The 23,370-nt window shown below is 42.6% G+C and overlaps 1 protein-coding gene across 1 annotated transcript in view; it reads left to right on the plus strand.

The window, feature by feature from the left end:
* The first annotated feature begins 477 nt into the window (after nt 1-477).
* The window catches only part of ME1 (malic enzyme 1), a 335,701-nt gene continuing 312,808 nt past the window's right edge, over nt 478-23,370 (plus strand). Inside the window, exon 1 of the mRNA XM_054021851.1 lies at nt 478-850. Coding sequence (XP_053877826.1) covers nt 806-850 — 45 coding nt within the window. The 5' untranslated portion in view covers nt 478-805. The remainder of the gene's footprint in view (nt 851-23,370) is intronic.

Below are 23,370 nucleotides of genomic sequence, written 5' to 3' on the forward strand. Positions count from 1 at the left end.
CCCAAGTAATATTGCATAAGAAGCCCACAGAACATCCAAAAAGGAGGGATGGCACAGGAAAGCTCTTGTAGGAGGGTGTAAGAGTATACCTCCCTGCCTATATTTTGCCTATTCCCTTGTCCCTCAAGTCTTCACATCTTCCTGAACCCTTACTACACCTCCAAATGCCTCCCTGCACAGCATAAACACCTCTCATTCCCCCTCCCCTAATTCTCTCACCCATCCATCACATGGCCGAGCCCTCCTCCCAAGCATACACCCCTCATCCCCTCACCCCCCCCATCATATGGCCAATCCCAACCTCCCAAACACACACCCCTCATTCACCCACCACTAATCCCTCATCCCCTCCATCACATGGCCAGTCCCTCCCCCTCAGGACACACCCCTCACCCCCTCCATCCAAGTTCCCTCAGGACACACCCCCAGCCTCACTTCCCAACTCCCTCAGCACCTCCATCACCAGCCAAATCTCCCCCAGATCCATGGCCTGCCCCCCACTGTCCCCCTCCCCAGCCGCTTCCCTGGCCGCTCCCGCTCCCGCTCCCACCCCCACCCGGCCTCGGCTCCCTCCGGTCGGCGCAGTCGCGCGGTGAAACGCTGCGGGCGCTGACCCGCCCCCCGCCGCTCCCGTCGCTGAGCGGTTCCTCCGCTGACTCAGCGGCGCTCGTGCCCCGGTGACCCCGGCTTGGAGGCGGCGGCGTGTCAGGGCGCTTCCTCCTCCCCGCCCCCTTGGTACCATCCCGGCGGACACTCGCCTTGGCAGCGGCTGCAGGAGTGACCGGCCCAGCCCGCAGAGCTCACCATGAAGCGGGGCTACGAGGTGACCCGCAACCCCCATCTCAACAAGGTACCTGGGCCGGGCGGGCCGCTGCTGAGGAAGGGCCGGGGGGCGGTGGTTAGTCCTCGCCGCCCCCAGCTCTGGGCGCGTAACCGGGGGACATTTCTCCCTGGGCGCCTCCCCAGCCCCTCGGGCCCGCTGCTCCGCGGGGGTCGCCGGCCGGCCGGCACCTGTCACACCACAGCGACTGGGAAAGCGGCGGGAGCTGAGCCTGACCCCGACCCCAGCCTCCAGCCCGGGTCCTCGCTGCCGTGGGGGGCACCGGCAGGGTGGGGACAGCGGCGGTTGTCTTGTAGACTCAGCACTTGGCAACAAACTCTGATACTTCCAAGTTCCTGCGGATCAGCTGATGCTTCCTCTGCCTTAGATAACGCCGCTGCTGTCCAGGAGACTCTTAATATAGGCTCAGCTCCCTGCGGTGCCCCCTGTCCGTTTATGAACCTGTGCAAGTCACTTCACCTCCCAATGCCTCAGTTTACCCATTGGGCAAATAAGGCTATTGCTACATAATAGTATTGCCATCAAGCAGAGCAGACATATTTTTGGCACACAGGGTAGGAGGCACCCATCCCAGGCAGGCGCTGAAAAAGGTAGATGCTGGTAGAAAGTTCAAATACTGATACGCTCCCCTACAAATTCTCTGTTCCAACATAGTTATTTTCCTAGCACCCTGGCTCTGCTCCTATGCTTGGTTCAGGAGATGTTAGTGAGGAAGTATAAGTGCCCCTGCCACCTATCACAATTGCATACTGTTCCCCCTATCAAATGCTGAAGTAGGTTTTGACCTTTGATAGATGACAAGGAAAAAGATATTTAACTTTCATTTGAGTACATTATTTCTCATTTTTTGCTTTTCCTTTTGTGACTGTATTTGTTCTAATAAACATGTACAATTGCACAATTCAGATCAAAAGAACTTTATTGGCATGATAAGCGGTACAGTTGTTTCCAAAGGGTAAAGGTGACAAAACTCAGAGTAGCTGTCAGAGGTAGATGTGATAAATTAAGCCTCTTGTATCAAGTCTAGATTAGGTCTTCAAAATACTGCATAGGGTTGTATCCATTTGGCCAGTTGTGAGTATTATTTGTTTTCATTTTGCAATCACTTTTAATGTAGGTTTGTGTTAAAACACACAAAGTAATTTAGTCATATGGCAAAATGGGGATAGATTGATATAAACTAATGTTTCTCTAGTTTCATTGCAAGAATTGACTTATCAGTAAAAATCCATGTTAGTTAGATGAAGAGTCCTTTTTTTAGTGTTGGTCCATCTTGGATACAAAGATTCCACATATTTTCTGTTGTGAATCTACATCTACAGTCTTGAGTGAGGTATTTTGGGATCAGCTGAAATGAAAGGTGATTAAACAAACAAACCAATCCAAAGAGTGATGATAAAGGACTTCAAATGTTCCACAAATGAAATAGAGTAACAGCATTCATGTAAAAAATCTGAATAACCAAGACAAACAAACACCCCCTTACTTTAAGAAAGCTATAATTAGTATGAACTCTAAAATGCCTCTGGTAGAGGCCACTTTTAGGCAAAACAACCCCATCCCTTTTCTGCCCTCTCCCCTCCCCCCCCCCAACCAACCTTGAATGAAGAGGACCTCTTTGGCTTTTCAGGGCTAGGCAGGATTTCTATTGGGTTTTCTGGCTGAAACGCTTTACTGTGAATGAAGATTTGTGTTATACACGTGCAATAACATTTTCAGATGAGTAGTAACATTTTACTAGAAAAAGACTCTCCCATGGGAGGGGATTCTACAACCTATGTGGCTATATAGATGATTATTAGTGGAGGGGAGAAGAGCAAATGGAGAATTTGTGGGACACTGTCAAAAATGTTGCCAGTTGTGGTGATGGTTTATTATGTAATTGTGGCTGCATAAGACATAATGGACTGAGACTACCAACTCCTACCGGGAGGACTATTTAGCAGACAGCCAATAGTATAGAGTTGAACTTTAATAATAAAAAAAAAACTTTAATGGTTCTAAAGTACAAAGGAACGTATGCAGGAACTTTTCCTGCAAACCAAGAGGACCTCGGTAAGGTCTGAAATTAACTAGTAGTCTTTACACGAAATTTGATACTTTTTGTGAATCAGAAGTATACAGTATAGCTATATCCATTTATATAAACAGTTATATAGTTTACCCTCTTCATCCAGATTCTTAATTTTTATATTTTGTTAGAAAGTTATGAATGACTCTTATTTACTAGATGATCAATTTTTTACTTAAGATTTGTGTCAAGCTGCATTTGGATGGAAATTGGATTTAAAACGCACAAACAAAGCATTTTAAAATTTTTCTTTATTAGTTAGGTTTTTTCCACATTTAAGTTAAATAAAACTAAATTTATCAAAACACACTTTGCATTTAAAACTGATTTATTAAACAAAGGAAATATCTTGTAATTAGTGATTTGAATGGATTGTTTCTGGTCATCATGGCCCAGATCCACAAAAGAGACTTAAGTGCCTAAACCCCAGTTTTAGGTGCCTATGTCCGATATTTATGCACTACTCTGATCCACATATGCCCCGTTTGGCTGCCACCTAACCCTGAGGCTTTTAAACTCCCTCAGCGCCTAAATTTCCTCAGTAAAAGTTCCCTAGGTGCCTGTATTTCCACCTCTGGGCATGTGTACTGCAGTCTTGCTCTAGGCATTCGGATGCCTATCTGATGCCTAAGCCCCAGGGCAGTCCACAAACTGGGGGTAGATAGGCGGAACAGCACCTGTCTTGCCTACGGGGTCTGATCTGGTAAGTGTGCTGGGAGCATGTCTAACGCCACACAAAACGGGTGCGGGGCAGGGGAAGGAAGAAAAGGAGGATTCCCTTATTGCTAGTAACCCAGTGGTTAGGGTACTCACCCAGGATGTGAGAGACCCCAGTTCAATTCCCTCCTTTCCCTGATGAGGAAAAAGGATTTGAACAGAAACTCCCCACCTAGTGAGTGCCCTATGCGCTGGGCTATGGGGGTATTCTGATGTGGGCCTCTGTCAACCAGTAAACCTGGCAGATGGATATCTTCTCAATAATGTGGAGACCTTGGATGTGCACCTTTTTTTTCCCACTTATGATATAAGTCATGCGTGGGCAAACTTTTTGGCCCAAGGGCCACATCGGATGCAGAAATTGTATGGAGGGGCAGGTAGGGAAGGCTGGGGGAGGCGTGGCCTGGCCCCCTATCCAGCCCCCCAGAACCCTCACCCCCATCCAACCCCCCCTGCTCCCCACCCCTGACTGCCCCCGGGACTCCCACATCCTATCCAAACACACTTGCTCTATGCCCCCTGACCATCCTCCCAGGATGCCTGTCCCCCAACCAATCCCCCCTGCTCCCCACCCCCTGACAGCCCCCCTGGGGCCCCCTATCCAACTCTCCCTGCCCCATGTTACCTGTGGGGTGGGGGAATGAAATGAGGTTTATAACTCTAATGTAATTGTACCAGGAAGAATAATAAGCCGTTTCCAGAATTTGACAAGGTAAACAAACTATTCTTTATATTTTATATAGATTCTTATAATTTCCTCATTTCTGTAGTTTCTAAGCTCTTCCATTAGTGCATTGAGTGACATGACCAACATCTAACAGATGTGGTTAATACTTTCAATCCCCTTCTTCCCAGAAGGAAAATTGTGTGTGTAATGTACTGTTTTGGTAGGTGTACACCTTGCTATGTGTTAGAAGGCAAGATCAAAGAAATGTGCCTTGCACTTAGGGTTGCCAACTTTCTAAATGCACAAAACAAAACACCCTAGCCCCGCCCCTTCCCTCAGGCCCTGCTTCCCGCTCGCTACATTCCCCCTCCCTCGGTGGCTTGCTCTATCCTACCCTCATTCGCTTTCACTGGGCTGGGGCAGGTGGTTGGCAACCGGACACCTGGTTACCCTACTTGCACTTGGAGTGGAAGCTGGTGAGATTTATGGTGATCTTAAGTTTCTGTGGGAGTTCATTCCACAGTCTTGGGCTGACTCCCGAGCAAACTCTTGACTCCTGCACAGATGAGATTTAGTCTTATGCTAGAAAATTCTATCGTGGCTGAGGGGTAGAGTTGTTGACTATGGTCTTCATCTTGGGTCTTTAGGCAGTCTTTTAGATATCATGAGTCTAGGTCATTGAGTGCCCTAAAGCGTAGGACAGAGATCTTGAGCTTGAATTAATATTTTATAGAAATCCAATGTAGAGAATAGAAGACAGGTTCAATGTGCTTGCAGTAGCCTGGATTATTGAGAAGACATGCTGCAGCATTCTCTACTAGGAAGAGTTTCCCAAGGGTTGATGGCTTCATGCCCAGATACATTGCATTGTGTTGCCCAGATGGGAGGTAACAAAGGTGTATATAACTGAGGCTGGGTCATTGTCTACCACAATAGTATAGGGTCTCCTAGCCCACCCCAGATAATGGAAAGTTGCTATGCTGCTTCTGGATGCTACTACAGGAGAATTTATCATCAGTGAAGAATCTAGGAGCACTCCCAAACTACAGACTGAGTTGATCAATTGTTGGAATGTGTCTTCAACCAAAGGAGACTGTACCATGGCTGAAAACTCCTCAAAGTGATTTCTTTTGCTGCATCCCCTCCCGAGCATTATCTCTGTCTTGCTTGGGATCAGCTTCAATCAGTTGTTTTTCAATTATAAACTGATTTTGTCTAAGCACTGGAACATTTTGCTAGTAGTGGCATAATTGTATGTGATGGAGAAGTGGAGCTGTGCATTATCTGCACAATGCTGACACAAGTCAACCTGGGGAGACAACTGATCTTTGTGGAACTCTACAAGTGATGTGTCCAGTGGTGGAAGTGCAGTTTTACAATACAATGCTTTGGGTGTGTCCCTGTGGAGAGGACTTAAACCATTTTAGTGCAGTTCCTTGAACCCATGCCACCTCTCCAAAGGTAGTATCTTATGTCAAATACTGCAGAGAGGCCTATCAGGATGAGAATGGATACCTGTCCACTATCCATTGACAGCAGGATATCATCCAACAGTGCTGCAAAATTGGTTTCTGTCCCATGCCCTAGCCTGGTTTGAGATTGTGCCAGGTCGAGGATATTCGCTTAATTTAGGTGAGTTTATAGTTGGCCTTTGGCTATTGTTAGGGCCCTAGGAAATTCACTGTCCATTTTGGTCAATTTCACAGTCATAGGATTTTAAAAATCATAAATGTCATGATTTCAGCTATTTAAATCCTAAATTTCACTGAGTTGTGATTGCACGGGTCCTAACCCAAAAAGGAGTTGTGGGGGGGATCACAAGGTTATTGTAGGGGGGCAGCTGAGAGTGGTGGCTGCTGGCCGGCAGAGCCACCGCCAGCGCAGAAGGTATTGCAGAAGGCATGGTAAGGTATTGCCACCCTTACTTCTCTACTGCTGCCTGCAGAGCTTGACCCTCAGTCAGCAGCCACCGTACTCTGTCCATCCAACTCTGAAGGCAACAGTGCAGAAGTAAAGGGTGGCATAGTATGGTATTGCCACCCTTACTTCTGCACTGCTGCTTGTGGGGTGCTGCCTTCAGAGCTGGGCACTTAGCCAACAGCTGCAGCTCTCCAGCCACCCACGTCTGAAGGCAATGCAGAACTAAGGGTGGCAATACCGCAACCTCCCTAAAATAAATTTGTGACCCCCCCCTGCAACTCCCTTTTGGGTCAGGACCCCCAATTTGAGAAACACTGGTCCTCCCCCATGAAATCTGTATAATATAGGGCAAAAGCACATAAAAGTCCACATTTCACAGGGTGAGACCAGATTTCACGGTACGTGATGCGTTTTTCATGTCCATGAATTTGGTAGGGCCCTAGCTATTGTCTCTGAACCTGCTTTAACCTCCTCTGAGGTTTGATACTGATTGGTGGTTAACTAGAACTGTTGCCTCCAGTGTGGGTTTCTTCAGTGTTGGTCTGACTGTTGCAAGTTTGAAAAAGGAAGGGAAGATTTTTTTGGTTATTTTAGTAATGAGTGGCACCACTTGCTCACTCTCACCATAATTTTACATATCTATTATTCCACTTTTTTTCTTTAACTTAATGTAAATGAATTTCTTGAAGAATCTGGAATCCATATATATCTAGATTTTCAGTTGGCCGCAGGTTAGTAGTGCCTGAAAATCCAATCACGTTTATTTAGATGCTTAAATATGGATTTAGGGACTTGCATTTGAAAATGTTCATCATTTTAGAAATTTAATAGGCACAGTTAATTAAATAAAGGAACCACTGTAATTGGAAACAATATCCATAAAGGTCACCATATGGGCTTGTCTTAAATATGTAGCTAACTTTTAAAATTCCATGGAATTGTAATACTGGGTATGCTCCAAGTACAATATATACTTTGTTTCACTGAGACTTGAAAAAGATCTCTGTGTATCTCTAAAGCTTGTCTCTTTCACCAACAGAAGTTGGTCCAGTAAAATATATTACCTCACCCCCTTGTCTCTCTACATTGTTTGGTATTCCAAAATGCTGTCTAAAACATTTTGTTATAGTGTCTCCTTTAATCAGGCTTCTAATTTTACCCTCTGTGGGATTGTTTTCACAGTAAAACTAGCAAGATATGTTACAACAATCTGCATGCTATATCATAGATCTTCAAATGCAGGAAGCTTTATCTGAGCAGCTTTTTCCTTTTTGTAAATAACTAATAAATATGACATTCTTGGACATGGCAACAGGCTTAAGCAGCATAATTTTCAAGTCTAGTACACAGCAGTATCTTGTGTAGATGACATATTTATTTCAGATGACTCTTTTTTCCCCAGTAGCTGTAAATTTTGTTTTCTCATAACGAGTTAAGTATATGATGGTACTCTACATAATTGTTTTTGCTAAGTATTAATATGTATATTGTCCGGAGTGGATAAAAATCAATGATTTTTTTTTAAATAAAAAAAAATTGATTTTTTTACTTTAAATAGTTTTTTTTATAAAATGTTTTTTGTGGAAAAAAACATATCTAAAGATATCTTTGAACTATAATGTATCTTAATTAAAACTATCTCATAATGGAATAGGGATCACATATTCATGTAATGTTTAAGAAAAGTTTTGTAAATGAGTTTCAATAGTTCATGGATTAAGGATCCAATTTTATGGGGTTCCAGGGGCTTCTGTATAGATTGTTTAGGTTAATCTTTCTATCTACCCAATGGGACTGAGTGCTCAGTCTAGAAGATACCATCAGAGATGCTTAGTTTTGCAGTTCTCAAACTGTGGATTTGTGTCTCCAGAGATAACATGCTTGTTATCAGCAAAAATTATTTAAAATAAATAATATATTTAAATCAGTTTGTCAGGTGTGCAAGATCAGATTTTCATAAATGTCAATGTAGAAATGCTTTTTGCTTAGAATTACTTGTACAATCTACCATAATTTTTTGTGAGTCATACATTTATCTTTATCATATCTATACATCTTATTCATTGAAACCTGAAGTGGTGATTACCTTTTTTGGGAAGAGGTGGAATTTGGTTATGCTCAAGAGAACCTGCCTTCAAGTACAATGTGCAGTGCTGCTGTAGCACTTTAGTGAAGATGCTACTACGGTGATGATAGATCTTTTACCATTGTCGTAGTTAATCCAGCTTCCTGAGAGGCGGTAGCATTGACGTGGCGCTGTCTACTCGGGGGTTAGGTCGTATAACTATGTTGCGCAGAGGTATGGATTTTTCACATCCTATAGCAAAGTAGTTATGCTGATATAAGTCTGCAATGTAGACCTGCCCTAAGCAAAATTCTGTTCAATGCTTAGCTTAAGATCAGTGAAGGATTTGGTTCATGCTCTGCTCTTCACCTTAAGTATAAAAGAGGGATCCAAATATCACTAGCTCAGTTTTTAAATGAAATATTATGTTTGTGTGTATGCTTTGCAATCTCCAAGAATGAGAATTCAGCTACAGAATACATTTGGCAATATGTTCTTGGAAAAGAGCTCTGATTCTTTGATTTATAGTGTTTAAAAGTACCTTGCCAAATAGTGTATATGAATAAAAGCACTGGAAAGAAAAAACAGTCTGTCTCCAATTATCCGTGCTATACTGTAACAAAAAATGTCAGTGGTATTGATACTACATTCATACTTCTGTGATCTAATTTAGAATCAATATTAAATATACTGATCTATATCCATCCCTCACTCAGTGCAGTTATACCAGTAATGAAACTGGAGCATTAAATCTAACTTCATTTTCCTTGAAAATGATTTTCTCCTGTTTTACAATTATTTCAACTGAGAGTTTCACACTGGGCACTTACCGACCACAGAAGAATAAGGTTAACATTTAAAATTTTACCTCAGTCCAAATAATATGGAAAAGATGCCAAATATGTCAATGTTAATATTGTATAAATGTCTCTGCTAATGGCCTATGTAAGTAAATAAAATGTTGTCACCTTGAGTGAAGAGGCAAAGGAACTGTTAAATGCTGTGCAAAGGAGGACACTTTGGAAGAGGAAATATTTGTTAATGAGCAAGAGGCCTTGATCAAGTTGCAAATGTGAAAATAAACATTTTTCCTGGAGAGGAATAGGGATGTGTTAATATGCACTTACACGTATATGTGTCCTTTTTAAAAAAATCAGATATTTATGCATCTGTGAAAAGCAACAGAGGGTCCTGTGGCACCTTTAAGACTAACAGAAGTATTGGGAGCATAAGCTTTCAGTGAGGTTCTTACCCACGAAAGCTTATGCTCCCAATACTTCTGTTAGTCTTAAAGGTGCCACAGGACCCTCTGTTGCTTTTCACAGATTCAGACTAACACGGCTACCCCTCTAATACTTACGCATGTGTGTCGCTCATCTGCATTTGCAGGGTTATGCCTGCAAATTGACTCTCATTTCACTTTCCAAAACACACTCAACATCATATTTAGAAAAATAACATGGCCAAGCCTCATCCCCAAAAGACCAAGTGTCTAGAAATGGAGGAGAAGGAGGACCAAGAATGGGGAAGAGAAATATAGGGTAAGAAGAGAACAAAAAAAGGCCACAAAACCCAAACATTGTTATGAAGGAAGTGCATTTTAGAAGAAAAAATTAAGTGGATGAAAAATTATAGGAAGAAAACTAGTCTCAGGGAAAACATGGACATTGGAAGAGAATCCATCAAGATACAGAAGAAAAAGTCAAGCAAAAAATTAAGGGATTGCATTCTGAGTCTGTGATATAATGGTGTTTTGGCTGTTCCTAGTGGCAATAAAAATTAATCTGAAAATTATCCCATCTTTGGACAAAATAGAATTGACAATCTATCATTTAGCCCTGTTGGAATATGCAAATGCAAAAAAGTTAATGGGAATGTAAGCTAAAACAGTTCATGTTGCCACTCCCAACTTAAAAATAAGTTTGGCCAAGAGTAGAATCAGATCCAGTTTTATAACAATTTAACTCCACTGATTTCATTGCGGATCTACCGATTTAGCCAGTCTCCATTCACATGGGTTCATTGTTTTTTAAGAAGATAGAGACAAAGTGGGTAAGGTAATATCTTTTATTGGACCAACTTTTGTTGGTGAAAGAGACCAGCTGCCCAGACCTAAAGAAGAGCTCCGAATAGCTCGAAAGCTTATTTGTTTTATTGGACCAGTGTCTGTTGATGAAAGATATTACCTCACCTACCTTGTCTCTCTCATATCCTGGGACCAATACAGCTTCAACAACATTTTTATGAAGAGAGATCTTTTTGCAATATCAGGAATGTCAAGTCAGGATTTCCCTGGAGTTCTCCTTTCTTAGTCCTTAATCAATGGGATTGGATGATGAATCTTTACAAAAGAACTTTTCAGACTGTTTGTATGATATTTGAGTTTTAACAGGTTAAATAAAAGCTTGATTATCAGTAAGAAGCTGGAGGAAACTCTTTTTGTATTTTTAAAAAAACTTTGTAGCAATAAATTAAGACAAATATTCAGAACAACGTGCATCTGTTTTTTGTTACTGTAAGGTCAGATTGCGAACTGTTGTGCTTAAAACATGACTGATTTCATTTTTGTTTGTTAGAGACTGCCAAATGTGTATATTAAGTTGATAATATGACTTGAATTTAATGGTTAGCTCAACAAAACAAAAACAATTTGTACATGAAATAAAAATAAGATTTTATAGACTTCTAGGAGACAGTTTGGTTCATATTAGTTTTGTTGTGTAGCTCTAAATTAGGTCAATACTTTACACTTTTTACATAATGGAAATGTTTGGAACTAGGAACTAGCTGCAAGGAACTGAAGATCTTTTAGAATATTGGATTTTGATTAAAAGTACTGAATTACATAGATTATTGGTAATCAATTTTTACGGTCAGCAGGAAACATTATAATAATCTAGTCTGATCTCTTGCATAACGCAGGACATTGAACCTCACCCAATAATTTTTTCATCAGAACCATAACTTCTGTTTGAGTTGGATCATAGCTTTTTAGAAAGACATCAAATCTAGATTTAAGGGCTTCAGGTAATGGAGAATCCACAACATCCCTAGGTAAGTTGTTCTAAGGGTAATTCCCCTTAGTGTTAAAAATTGTACATTATTTCTTGCCTGAATTTGCGTAGCTTCAGGTTCCAAACATTAGATCTTGTTATACCTTTTTTCCTAAATAAAGGAGACATTTACTATCAGAAATCTCTCCCCAATGACCTCTTAACTTTCTCTTGGATAAATGAAATAGATTGATCTTTTTAAGTCTCTCACTATAAGGCATTTAGAGAGACAAGGTGGGGTGAGGTAATATTTTTAATTGGATCAACCTTGTCTCTCTATTATTCTGGGACTGACGTGGCTACAAAAACGGTGCATACAAAGCATTTGTCATTTATAGTTTTGATAATGGTTTAAGTGTGGTACAATCTGTCAATACATACATAATGACTAATGTCAAAATCAAATATTTCACGATTTCAGAATTAAAAGTTAATTAAAACTTGCAAAATAGTGGATGTAAATATTTTATTATGGATCTGAAGTTTGTTTTAAGCTCTTGGTAAAATTCTTGGTAACTGAGATCATATAAGTTGGTAATGGAGGAGGACATGCATTTTTTTTTTTTTCACCAATAAGGAAAACAAGATGCAGAGAGATTTTCAACTAATACATATATATATTTAAAACAAACAAATCAAAACAAAAATACTAGTCTGTTTAGGCTGGCAGATAGCCTTCTTGGAATTCAAGTGTCCTAAAAACTTAAGGATTTATTTGGGAGCGCCTTCTGCTTTTTTTTTTTTGCTAATAGAGCCTGATCGCTAACAGAAAAGGAATCTCTCTCTCTCTAAACAAGTTGATAATATTGTAACGCCAACAGATCATGATCATCAGTGGGCAGGATTCAACCTAGCACTTCTGAAACTTAGTGTATGAGCCTCTACTGCAGGGTTGGGCAAACTATGGCCCAGGGGCTGCATCTGGCCCTTCAGATGTTTTCAGCCGGCCCTCAAGCTCCTGCCAGGGAGTGGGTTCGGGAGCTTGCTCCGTGCAGCTCCCAGAAGCAGCAGCACATCTCCCCTCAGGATCCTGTGTGTAGGGGCTGACAGGGGCTCCGCATGCTGCCATTGCCCCAAGCACCTCCCCCACAGCTCCCATTGGCCAGCCAACGGGGCGAATGGGAGCTGTAGGGATGGTGCCTGTGGACGGAGCAGTGCGCAGAGCTGCCTGGCTGTGCCTCCATGTAGGAGCCAGAGGGGGGACATGCTGCTGCTTCTGGAAGCTGCTTGAGGTAAGTGCTGCCCGGAGCCTGCGCCCCAACCCCTTGCCCCAGCCCTGATCCTCCTCCTACCTTCTGAATCCCTCAGACCCACCCTCCTGCACCCCAGAGCTCTCACCCCTCGCTGGAGCCCTCACCTCCTCCTGCACCCCAACCCCCAATTTCATGAGCATTCATGGTCCACCATACAATTTCCATATCCAGATGTGGCCCTTAGGCCAAAAAGTTTGCCTAGCCCTGTTCTACTGCATGAGCTAAAAGCCACATGCTGCTTAGCCAAGGCTGTAGCAGACTCATCAATCTTTAGCTGGCCTAGGTGCCACTAGTGGGGGACAAAGTGCCACACCACGCAGGCAGGGGTTATGGTATGATGCATCTGACCTCTACCTTCTGAAAGCATGAGAGAAACAGGGTCTTATCCAAGCCCGAGATTTTCTAAGTGCATTTCTTTAAATTAAAGAATTTTGAAACTTAAAATAAACATAGATTTTGTAAACTTGTAGAAGGCAAAGATGAGGGAGAACTGGCATTGCTTCCCAACTAAGCCAGCCAGTTGCTTCTACTATGGTAACATAACAAACATCAACTTTTTATGCCCAAAGAGCTGTATAAAACAGGTTTCAATTTTTTGGGGGGCTTGGTGAACATTTTATGGGTTTGAACATGCACCAAGTGGGTTTTTTTGCATTGGAGTTCTGCCAAAACTTCAATTTTTCACCTGACACAAAATATCTCTGGGGTTTCCCCAAATCTTAGTTGTTGTTTTCCTGAAAGATTGTGAACCTCTTGCAGTAAGAAGTGCAAGCCAGAATTCGAATTACCTTAGAAAAGAATGGTAAGCTGATTTTCATTTTAAATTAGGGTTACCATATTTCAGCAAGCAAAAAAGAGGAGGGGAGGAGCCCCGCCCCTGTCCTGCCCTAGCCCCTCTCCCTTCCCCCCTCAGAACCCCCAACCCGCCCCCTGCTCCTTGTCCCCTAACTGCCCCCCAGGACTCCACCCCCTATTTATGTACAGGCGTGACTACCTGCCCTTTCCTGGTTACTATACGCGGCCAGTCCGCATCCACATCCAGTAGTTAAAAAAAAAAAAAAAAACTAATAATTTAAATTGGAATTTCATCCATTAATAAGTATTTATTATATAGTTAAAACCATTCTATTGAAGGGCAGATATTAAATAACACTAAATATGTTAATGTTCAAAACAATATTAAAAATTTGAAAATTTAGAGCATGGAAACCAAAATAGCTAAAATTTAGTTTTGGCAAGATATACGGAATGGAAACTCCGGGATCTTTACCTGTCACTGAATATAGCCATCATACCAATAGTGGAATATAAAACAAGTCTACATATACTCTCCTTAAAATTTTTACTTCTGTCCATTCCCAATAATTGTAAACAAATCATTATTACCTTCACTCCACTTGCCACGCGCCCCAAGCACAAAACCAAAGAAGTGGATATTTTTACCTCCCGTTAAGTTTTTAATTTCTTCCTCTAACTCAAGATAATAAGCCACCTTCTCACTGTGGGCTTGTTCCAAACTTCCGGCATTATCCTCCCATCGCACTGTAACATCAACCACCACTGCTGTATCTCCTTTTATAAATATAATATCCGGCTTTCTTAACTCACCCTTACTATTTCTCAAATGGGGCTCTATCATTGCCTTCCACCCTAATTTACCAACCTTATCTACAACTGCAGCCACTACTCTATTATGCCTTTTTATCCTAGCATTCTTAGTCTTATAACATTGTCCTGAGATATGGGGAACAGTCTCCTGCACTTTACCGCACCATCTACAAAGAGCATTCACACCTCCTCTTCCTCTTGCTAATGTCTCCCTAGTAGGATAAATATTTGCCCTAAGCTGCAATGCTGCGATATACGCTGACGATTTAACTTTACTAGAGTTTCTAAAAATCGAATTACTAATTAAATCATTTTTAAAATATTTTATCCCTATTCCCTGACATCTCAGTTCCGACCATCTTAAAAATTCCTCTTCCCTCCATTTCTTGGGATGAGATGTTACTGCACTAAATGACAATATTTTATCCACAAGATTTTCTCCCGCATATAGATAAGATAGGTCCATCCAATCATCTCTCGAGACAATATGTCTCCTCCATTTACGAATTAACATATTTGGGATTTGCACACTAAACTTAGTGAGAGCTAAACCACCATCCCTACCTCTAGAATAAAATATCCCATCTGTGGTACACTGAGGTAAATGTAAAATCTCTTTAACTATTTTTCTAACTAACACATCAAGATCGTCTAAAAGATTAAAAGGGGGTTCTATTAAAAGAAGATTATAAAATAGCTTCGGTAAGATGTATGTCTGTAAAATTAATATTTTTTGGGCCGGTTTTAATGGGGCCTTAATTAAATTCTCACTCCAATCTTTCAATTTTTCTTTAAGTACCGGTCCCCCTACACCTATCCAGGGATCTATTCTAGCCCCTAAATATTTTTCAAAATCCCCTGGTTGAACATATTCAATCTTCTCTGACCCTATCTGCCAATTATCCTTAGGATTAACTACATAGGTTTTATGTTTAGTTAAAATATGAAAGCCTTTTGTTTTCTTCACATTAACAGAGAGATTAGTATTTTTACAAAACTCCTCTAAGATACCCAAATTTTTGATCATTCCTTTATATGAATTACTTAAAATTGCCACATCATCGGCAAAAGCCAATGACGTGACACTATTACCCTTAACATAAAAACCACTTCCTTCTACTTCTAATCTAGTTAAAAGGGGATCCATAGCAATATTAAACAAAATTGGGGACAACAGGTCACCCTGCTTGACCCCCCTCCTAATTAAAATAGACTCAGTAGCTTCATCACCCACCCATACCCTAGTTGTGCAATTATCATAAAGGTCCCTAATAATATCTATAAAATGTTCATCTATACCAAATCTTCTCAACCCGGCTATTATATGTCCGTGTCCCACAGAATCAAATGCTTTAGCCAGATCTACGAACACTATTGCAATTTCATTCCCATTTCGTTTAGCCCCTTTAATCAAATTATCTAATATAGCAATATTTTCCTCACACCCAGGGGCGGATATAAACCCTTTTTTGTCTACTACATATCTTAACTGTTTCCACCAGTCTTTTTGCTAATATTTTGGTATAGATTCTAATCCAAACTGACCCAATTGTCAATGGTCTCCAAGATGTTAACTTCTTCATTTCCTCCTCATCTTGTGTCTTTGGTATTAAAATCGTTCTATTTTTCTTAAATTCATCTGGTACCTGTCTATTTAGAAACCATATATTAAAAATTTTTGTAAGTATTAAGGAGTCTAAATTAAAAATATCCCACAAATTGCTCACTTTTACTTTATCTGGGCCAGGAGCACTATCTTTTCTTATTTCTGTTAAAGCTATTCTAATCTCATCCACAGAGATCGGACTCATTAATATATCATTATCCGCATTCTCTGTGGATGATGGCCACCCTATCATATTACCATGTCCAATTGTTCCCAAAATATTTACATAGTATTCCTCAATTTCTTTCATAGGGATAGCACACTTAGCCTTATCTGGCTCTCCCATTATAATGCGAGTCAATCTTCTTCTATCCTTATCAAATAATTGTTGATAGAATTTATACTTAGCTTTCTTTGTAGCATATCTCCTAATTGCATTAAATTGCTTCCTTCTCCCCTCCTTTCTAATCTTTCCTTTTCCTTTATTCCTCAACTCTATTTGACTTTCATTTCTAGGGTCCTGTCCCTCTACTAATGAATAACATAATTTTTCCAACATTGCCCATCCGAGAGCTTTTGTTAAATCCTCCTTTAATAATCCTTCAATTTCCCCTAAACTATTTATTATTTCTCTTCCCTCCCTACTTTGTTTTCCCCGTTTACATATTTTCTCCACTAAATCCACTTCTGGATGTCCTTTTAGTGGGAAAATCCTCTCTCTTGGGGGTGGAATTTCTAATATATTTACTCTAATGTCCTCTACCTCAGTCACTTCCTCCCTATCTCCTGTTACCACTAACTTCTTCTTTGCTAATTCTTGTCTTTTATCTGATATTTGTTTATTCGTTTTGGTCCTCATCTCACTCTCAATACATTTATTTATATTCCTTTTCCCAATATATTTCCTTTCTAACTGTATAAGCTGCGCAACCTCATCTTTAGTCCATATACGAGATCTAGTCGATCCCTCTTTGATCTTACTTTTAGCAGCCATATCTTCTTTTCTTTGCTCATTCCTCACAGCAGGGTGTCTATGTCTACAGTGTTGGCTCAATCCAGATCTAGTATGAAAACCAAGCCCACAGACCGAGCACGTATGGCTCTTCATTGGGGTATCCGCCTTCTTGGGTATGCACCTGGGGTAGTGGCAAGCTATATTATGATATTGAGAAGATTTTCCACATTTACTACATACAACTCGTATGGCTTTACTTTTATGAACCACATTAATGTGTTTGGCCCATTTACCAAATGTTGGTAATATCTGGGGACATATTGGACAATTAAAACTATCAACGGGATACTCCAAATAAAAAACCCCATCCTTCCACGAACTACTTTCTAATATATTTATATTACTACCAGTACTGTTAAGATCCTTATTACGATCCCTATTAAAATCAGTACTTGGTCTAAAACTATTTAATAAACTAGACCCATTAACTAAATGAGCATTAAGATATCCCGATTCCCTAACATATGGATCATCAAATGTACTTAAATACTTAAAATCTGGATTAAAACTGTCCATAGTTAAATCATTAAAAGTGTCCCTTGTAAAAACCATCGGTAAGATAGATAAAATCTCCTCACCATGATCATCACAAACATTCTCCTCTACCTCCTCTCCATGCTCCACTGGGAGGACTTGATTCTCACTCTCATGCTCATGAGACTTCATTATAGTCCACACCATTTTATCCATTGGTCCAGCGACCCTGATCACACCCCTAATATATTTAACACTGTCAGCCGGGGCATCAAAGCCAACAGCGGGGGCGTTATTAACCCGGTCCAGCGCCAATCCGGTATAAAAATATAAATTACTTTTTTCCATATCTAAAAGATTTACCCTTTCCAGGGGGAAACTAACCCTTTCCAGGGGGAAACTAACCCGTGCCTGGGGGAGACTACCCTTACCAGGGGGAATCTAACCCTTACCAGGGGGAGTCAACCCGTACCTGGGGGAGGCTACCCTTACCAGGGGGGCATCCATGTGGCACCATATGGGGCTGCCCAATCCTGTCCCACACCCCACTGAATGTGGGATGTGGGTTCGTCCTCCGCAATCCGCCTGGCTATCCAAGCCAGTTACCGACTCTCACCACGAGGAGGTAGCGGTTGGACTTGCAATCCAGAGGCTTTCCTCAAAGAGGGGTCCCAAACAGCATAATGTCGAGCTCTAACGGGCGTGTGAGAAAAGGCTCAGATCTTGGTAGGGGTTGCCCCTATTGACCGGGCTCACGCCCACCCCCACCTCACCGATAACCCATTCTCTCACTACTCTCAGGCAATGTTTCCGTCCAAGCCCGACAGCTGAGAGGGTCCAGAGACGCATGGAGAGCCATTAAGAGAGCCATTAAGCCTCCCTGTTCCTTGTCCTCTGACTGCCCCCTCCTAAGACCCCCCCCCCAATGCCCCCCAGCACTCTACCCCTTACCTGTACCCTGACTGCCCAAAACCTTATCCACACCCTCACCCCCAGAAAGCCCCCCCCGAACTCCCGACCCCCCCGTCTCTTGACTGCCCCCTCCAGAACCTCCCTGCCCCTTCTCCGACCCCCTGGCTCCCTTGTTGTTGGCCTTCGCCTAATGTCTCTGTGAGCTTGCTCAGGAACGGCCTGAGCCGTTCCTCCCGGCATGCTGGGGAGCGGGGGAGGAGCTCCAGACTGTGAATGCAGGGAGGGAGGGAGTGATCTCTGCTGCAGGGGAGAGGAGGAGGGGCTCTCTCTGGCTGTCGGAGACCCATGTAAGTGGCACCATCCGGCCGGCTGCCCTGTTAGCCGTGCGTGCTCTGCATGAGGGGCGGGGGAAGAGTCCGGACATTTACAAATTCCCCCTGGATGCTATTTTTAGCTCAAAAAGCCGGACATGTCTGGGGAATCCGGACGAATGGTAACCCTATTTAAATACTTTTTTTTTTTTTTAAATAGTAAGTAGGAGCCAAGGACATTGCCTACCTCATACTGAGATATTCAAACATTATCTTGTTGCAGATACCCTTAATTATTTGTGTTGGAAAGTAAGATGAAAATATTTTATAAGAAAAGAATTAAACCAACATAGCAAAAAAGGTGCTGTGAGATGTTCTACTTATAACCTACTTACCTAATTTAGTGCCTCAAGGATTTTTAACATGAATTCTTGTTACATCTAGGCACCCTAATCTCAAGAAGCCCTACAAAGGTTTGGTTGGGAATATTGCAGTAAAATTTAATCTAAGCAGATGCTGAGGGCATACACTGAGATTTAATTGGAAAACAATTTTGGATTATAATTAGGGTGACCAGATGTCCTGTTTTAAAGGGACAGTCCTGCATTTAAGCCCTCCTGCAGGTGTCCCAACTTTTTCTTAAAAACAGGCAAATTGTCCCGTATTTTCTGTCCCCCACACCCCTGCATCATCAGTACTGGCGGGTACTGCTGCTGCTGGCCGGATAACTGCTTACCAGCTGCCCGCTGACCCACCAGCAGTGAGTGTGGGGGTCCAGTGGCCGACGATGCGGGTGAGTGTGCAAGGCTGGTGGCAGGGCAAAGCTGCAATGTGTGGGAGCGGCCACTCCCCCTGCTGGTACCTCAGCACAGTCCCTGCAGCACGCTAGCTCTCGGCCAGCAGGGCCCCGTCCCCTACCCCGTTTCTGGTTGGCACTGGCTGTGCTCTGAGAGCTGCAGTGACTGGTGAGTGCGGGCAGGCGCCAAGCAGCATCCAGCTACGTGTCATCTCTGTTGCCCACCCATCGACCTTTTACGTGCTCCCTCTCTCAATGTCCTCTCCCTGCTTTGCCCCTTCACCCCCTAAACCGCACTTCTCCTCCATATCCCCCTAGGTGGGGCATGTCTCGCTCCCAGCGCTGTGTGGCAAACCAGCCCCTGGTCGGAGTGCTCAGCTCACCAACAGCCTGGCTGGCAGGTTCCTTCCTTCCCCCATTGCCTCTGGCTGGGCTGGCACCCTGGGAAAGCCCAAGACCCTCCAGCCCAGGGCGCTGGCCAGGAGGAGCCGCCAAGCCCAGCATGTGCCAAAGCCCCACGCAGCACTGGCATGGGGAAGCCTCTCTGCCCCTCAGCTAAGCTCTGGAATGGGGGGCGGAGGGGGGGAAGTGATTTCCAGCCTGTTCATGCCCCGACCCTGCAGAGTCCACAGCAGTCCCCCAGGCAAGGGCTTAGCACCCTCTTCACCTGCCCCCCCCCCCACCCTGGGTCCAGCTCCCAGGAGCACGGGGCTGCTCCGTCTCCTAGGCACCTTTTCCTGCTGAGCCATCTCTCTGGCTGGGTTCGCTGAAGCCCCTGCAGTCAGGTCCCCTGGGCCCTGGTGCACAATGATCCTAAAGGGCTTAACCCCTTCCTGCCCACGCTGTAGCCAGGGGACAGGAGGCAGCTGGGTTATGTTGGTGGCCAGCAGCAGCCTGGAGGTTGCTAGCTACCTTTTGACACTGCGGGCAGGAAGGGACAAGCTTCTTTCAGCCACAGGGAAGCGGGGGGGGGGGGGAAGAGATGAGCTCTGCAAAGCCATGAGCCAGGTCATCCCTTCCCCCCACTCCCCTGCAGCTGGAAGGAGCTCCCATCCCTTCCCTTCTGCACAGTGCCAAAAGGGTGCTGCGTGCCACGTTCTGTTGTGAACCCTACCAGAAATCTGGGGAGGGGGCATGTGACCCCACATCCCTCCCCCCACGTGTTACCTTGGGAAGATGCGGTGCCAGGTACCAGGAGAGGCAGGTCTGTCCCGGGGGCCCAGCCAGGCATGGAGTGTGAAGAGCGCCGGACAGGGAGGGTCAGATTGGTCAGTCTCTTCCTCCTGCCCCATATGTGAGATATCTTTTGCACTAGCTTATGGTTCTTGTATTTTTTTTTCACATTAGCACATATATTCTAGGGATATATAGCTAACTCACATTACAACAAGGCATAAGAAAATTTGAATTTAGGGCATATCTACATGTGAGAGAGAGCTCTCCCATCTGCATAATAAAGTCACCTCTGTGAACTCCAGAAGACCTTCTTCCGCCGACATAGTGCTGTGCACACAAGTGCTTATGTTGGCATAATTTATGTCACTCATGGGGGTGTTTTTTTCACCCTGAGTGATGTAAGTTATGCCAACATAGGCTGTAGTGTAGACATAGTCTGAATATGCAAAGAACACAGTTTGCAGACATTGAATAGTGGTAGTATATTGTATTGCAAATTCAAGCCATGACAATGGACAGCTGGAGCTGAAACAATACTTAAAAATTAAAGTTTATATTACTATTATGGTGTGGATTTTCCATTTTCATCACGTACATAATTAGAGGCCTATTTTATATTTACTTCCACAGTACAAACTTTGACCTAATCCTACAAACACTTTCCTACCATGAGAGTACTTGCAGTAGTAAATTTAAGCATGTATGTGTTTGCAGGATCGAGGCCTATGTGGATATCTAGAAACATATATTTGGATTCTCTGTATCTATGGAAAAATCATTTTAAATACATTAAATCTGTATTAAAATTAAAGTTTTTAGTTAAAAGTGAAATATTTTGTTAGCTGAAATATGGATTAAATTAGAACTATTGCCTGTATAGATACAAGATTTCTAGTGTCATTTTTAATTTGTTGGATTTCTTGTGTAGATTGGTACAATTCAAAAATCTCAGTGTACAAGTTGTACAAAATATAAAGCTGACAAGACAGGTTATGTGGACTATCAAAGTACAAACATTTGTGATTAGTTAGCCTCAACCATATTCTCTAAAGAACTTTAATCAGCAAATCTTAACCGGAGTCAGTACTGCTTGCCGAAAATGAAACTGCTGTTGTCATGAAATCCAACCAAATTTTACTTCCTGCCTAAAGGCTAAAGTATTATACAGGTTTTATTGGACAGTGCTTTACTGCATGAACTTTTAAATGTTTCTGGAGGGTTTTTTTTTTTGTTTTGTTTTTTTGAGAATGGGACTTGGAGAAGTCTCCAAAAGAAAAAAAATTAAAAGGTAAATTACAACTAGTATGGTTTAAAAATTCATATAGAAAATGAGATCAGTAAAAGTGATATAAAGAATAATAAGTAGTTTACATTATTCTATCTAGCCAAAAAAATTAATTTACCTAGGCTGAGTTCTTCTATATATAGTAAAATTTTCTTTGTGCATGTTACAGGGTGCAGCTTTTCATTCTGGGAACAGGTAGTTGCTCTTAAACACCAACAATTCATAACTTTCAAAGAAAATAAAGCTCTATTCACTCTGTTTAATCAGTGGAAAGAATTACTTCTACCAGAAATATAGTTATCTTCAAGTTCTGTACAATCACACTGAATAATGTCTTAGAAACTAGCAATGTCTTAGAAACTACCAGCCTTTTGTAAGTCTATTCTATTTTTTTTTTCCAGCCTGACTGAAAAATTGGCTTCTTTGGAAAAGAAATCTTCCATAGTTTTCCCCACAAGTGTCTGTCATTTTCAAAACTATTCTGTTCCTCTTTGACTGATGGTCCCTTTTGTATTCCACTGAGGGTTATGCATAGGGCCCTACCAAATTCACGGCCATGAAAAACGCATCACAGACCATGAAATCTGGTCTTTTATGTGTTTTTATCCTATACTATATAGATTTCACAGGGGAGACTAGCATTTCTCAAATTGGGGGGTCCTGAGCCAAAAGGGAGCTGCAGGGGGGTTGCAAGGTGATTTTAGGGGGCTCATGGTATTGCCACCCTTACTTCTATGCTGCCTTCAGAAAAGGCTGGCCAGAGAATGGCAGCTGTTGGCTGGGAGACCACCTCTGAAAGCAGTGCCCTGCCAGCAGCAGCGCAGAAGTAAGGGTGGCAATACCATACTATGCCACTCTTACTTCTGTGCTGCTGCCTTCAGAGCTGGGTGATGGGAGAGTGGCAGCTGCTGACTGAGGGCCCAGTTCTGCAGGCAGCAGCGCAGAAGTAAGGGTGGCAATACCATACCCCATGCCATCCTTCTGCGTTGGTGCTGGCGGTGGCTCTGTTTTCAGAGCTGGGCTCCTGGCCAGCAGCTGCCGCTCTCCAGCTGCCCAGCTCTGAAGGTAGTGCCGCCACAACCCCTCCCACAATAACCTTGCAACTCTCTCCCCTACAACCCCTTTTTGGGGTCAGGACCCCTACAATTATAACACAGTGAAATTTCAGATTTAAATAGCTGAAATCATGACATTTACTATTTTTAAAATCCTATGACTGTGAAATTGACCAAAATGGACTGTGAATTTGATAGGGCCCTAGTTATGTGCATGCAACATGTGCCCGGAGCCAGAGCTTTCAAAAGTAGTACTGTTCGGCGGTCCATGCATGTGCCCTGCACCATCTCATGGTTTCACCCAAGGCAATAAAGGGCACGGTGGGCCACTGGATCTCCAGTTCCTTCTCACGGTTGCAAGGTCCAAGTCAGAGCATCTACTGTCCTCTTGTCCTTGTGATGCACTTTCCAAAATGTTTTGAAGAAAAAACTGTATGTTACTGTTATTAAGATTTATTGTTTTTGTTCTACATTTTCTAGTTTAAATTGTTCTTTAAAAAAAAAAAAAAGATTAGGATTTGGGCTGCTGCTTTGGTGGTGTTTCC

The sequence above is a fragment of the Malaclemys terrapin genome, chromosome 3, assembly GCF_027887155.1.
Source record: "Malaclemys terrapin pileata isolate rMalTer1 chromosome 3, rMalTer1.hap1, whole genome shotgun sequence".
NCBI lineage: Eukaryota > Metazoa > Chordata > Testudines > Emydidae > Malaclemys > Malaclemys terrapin.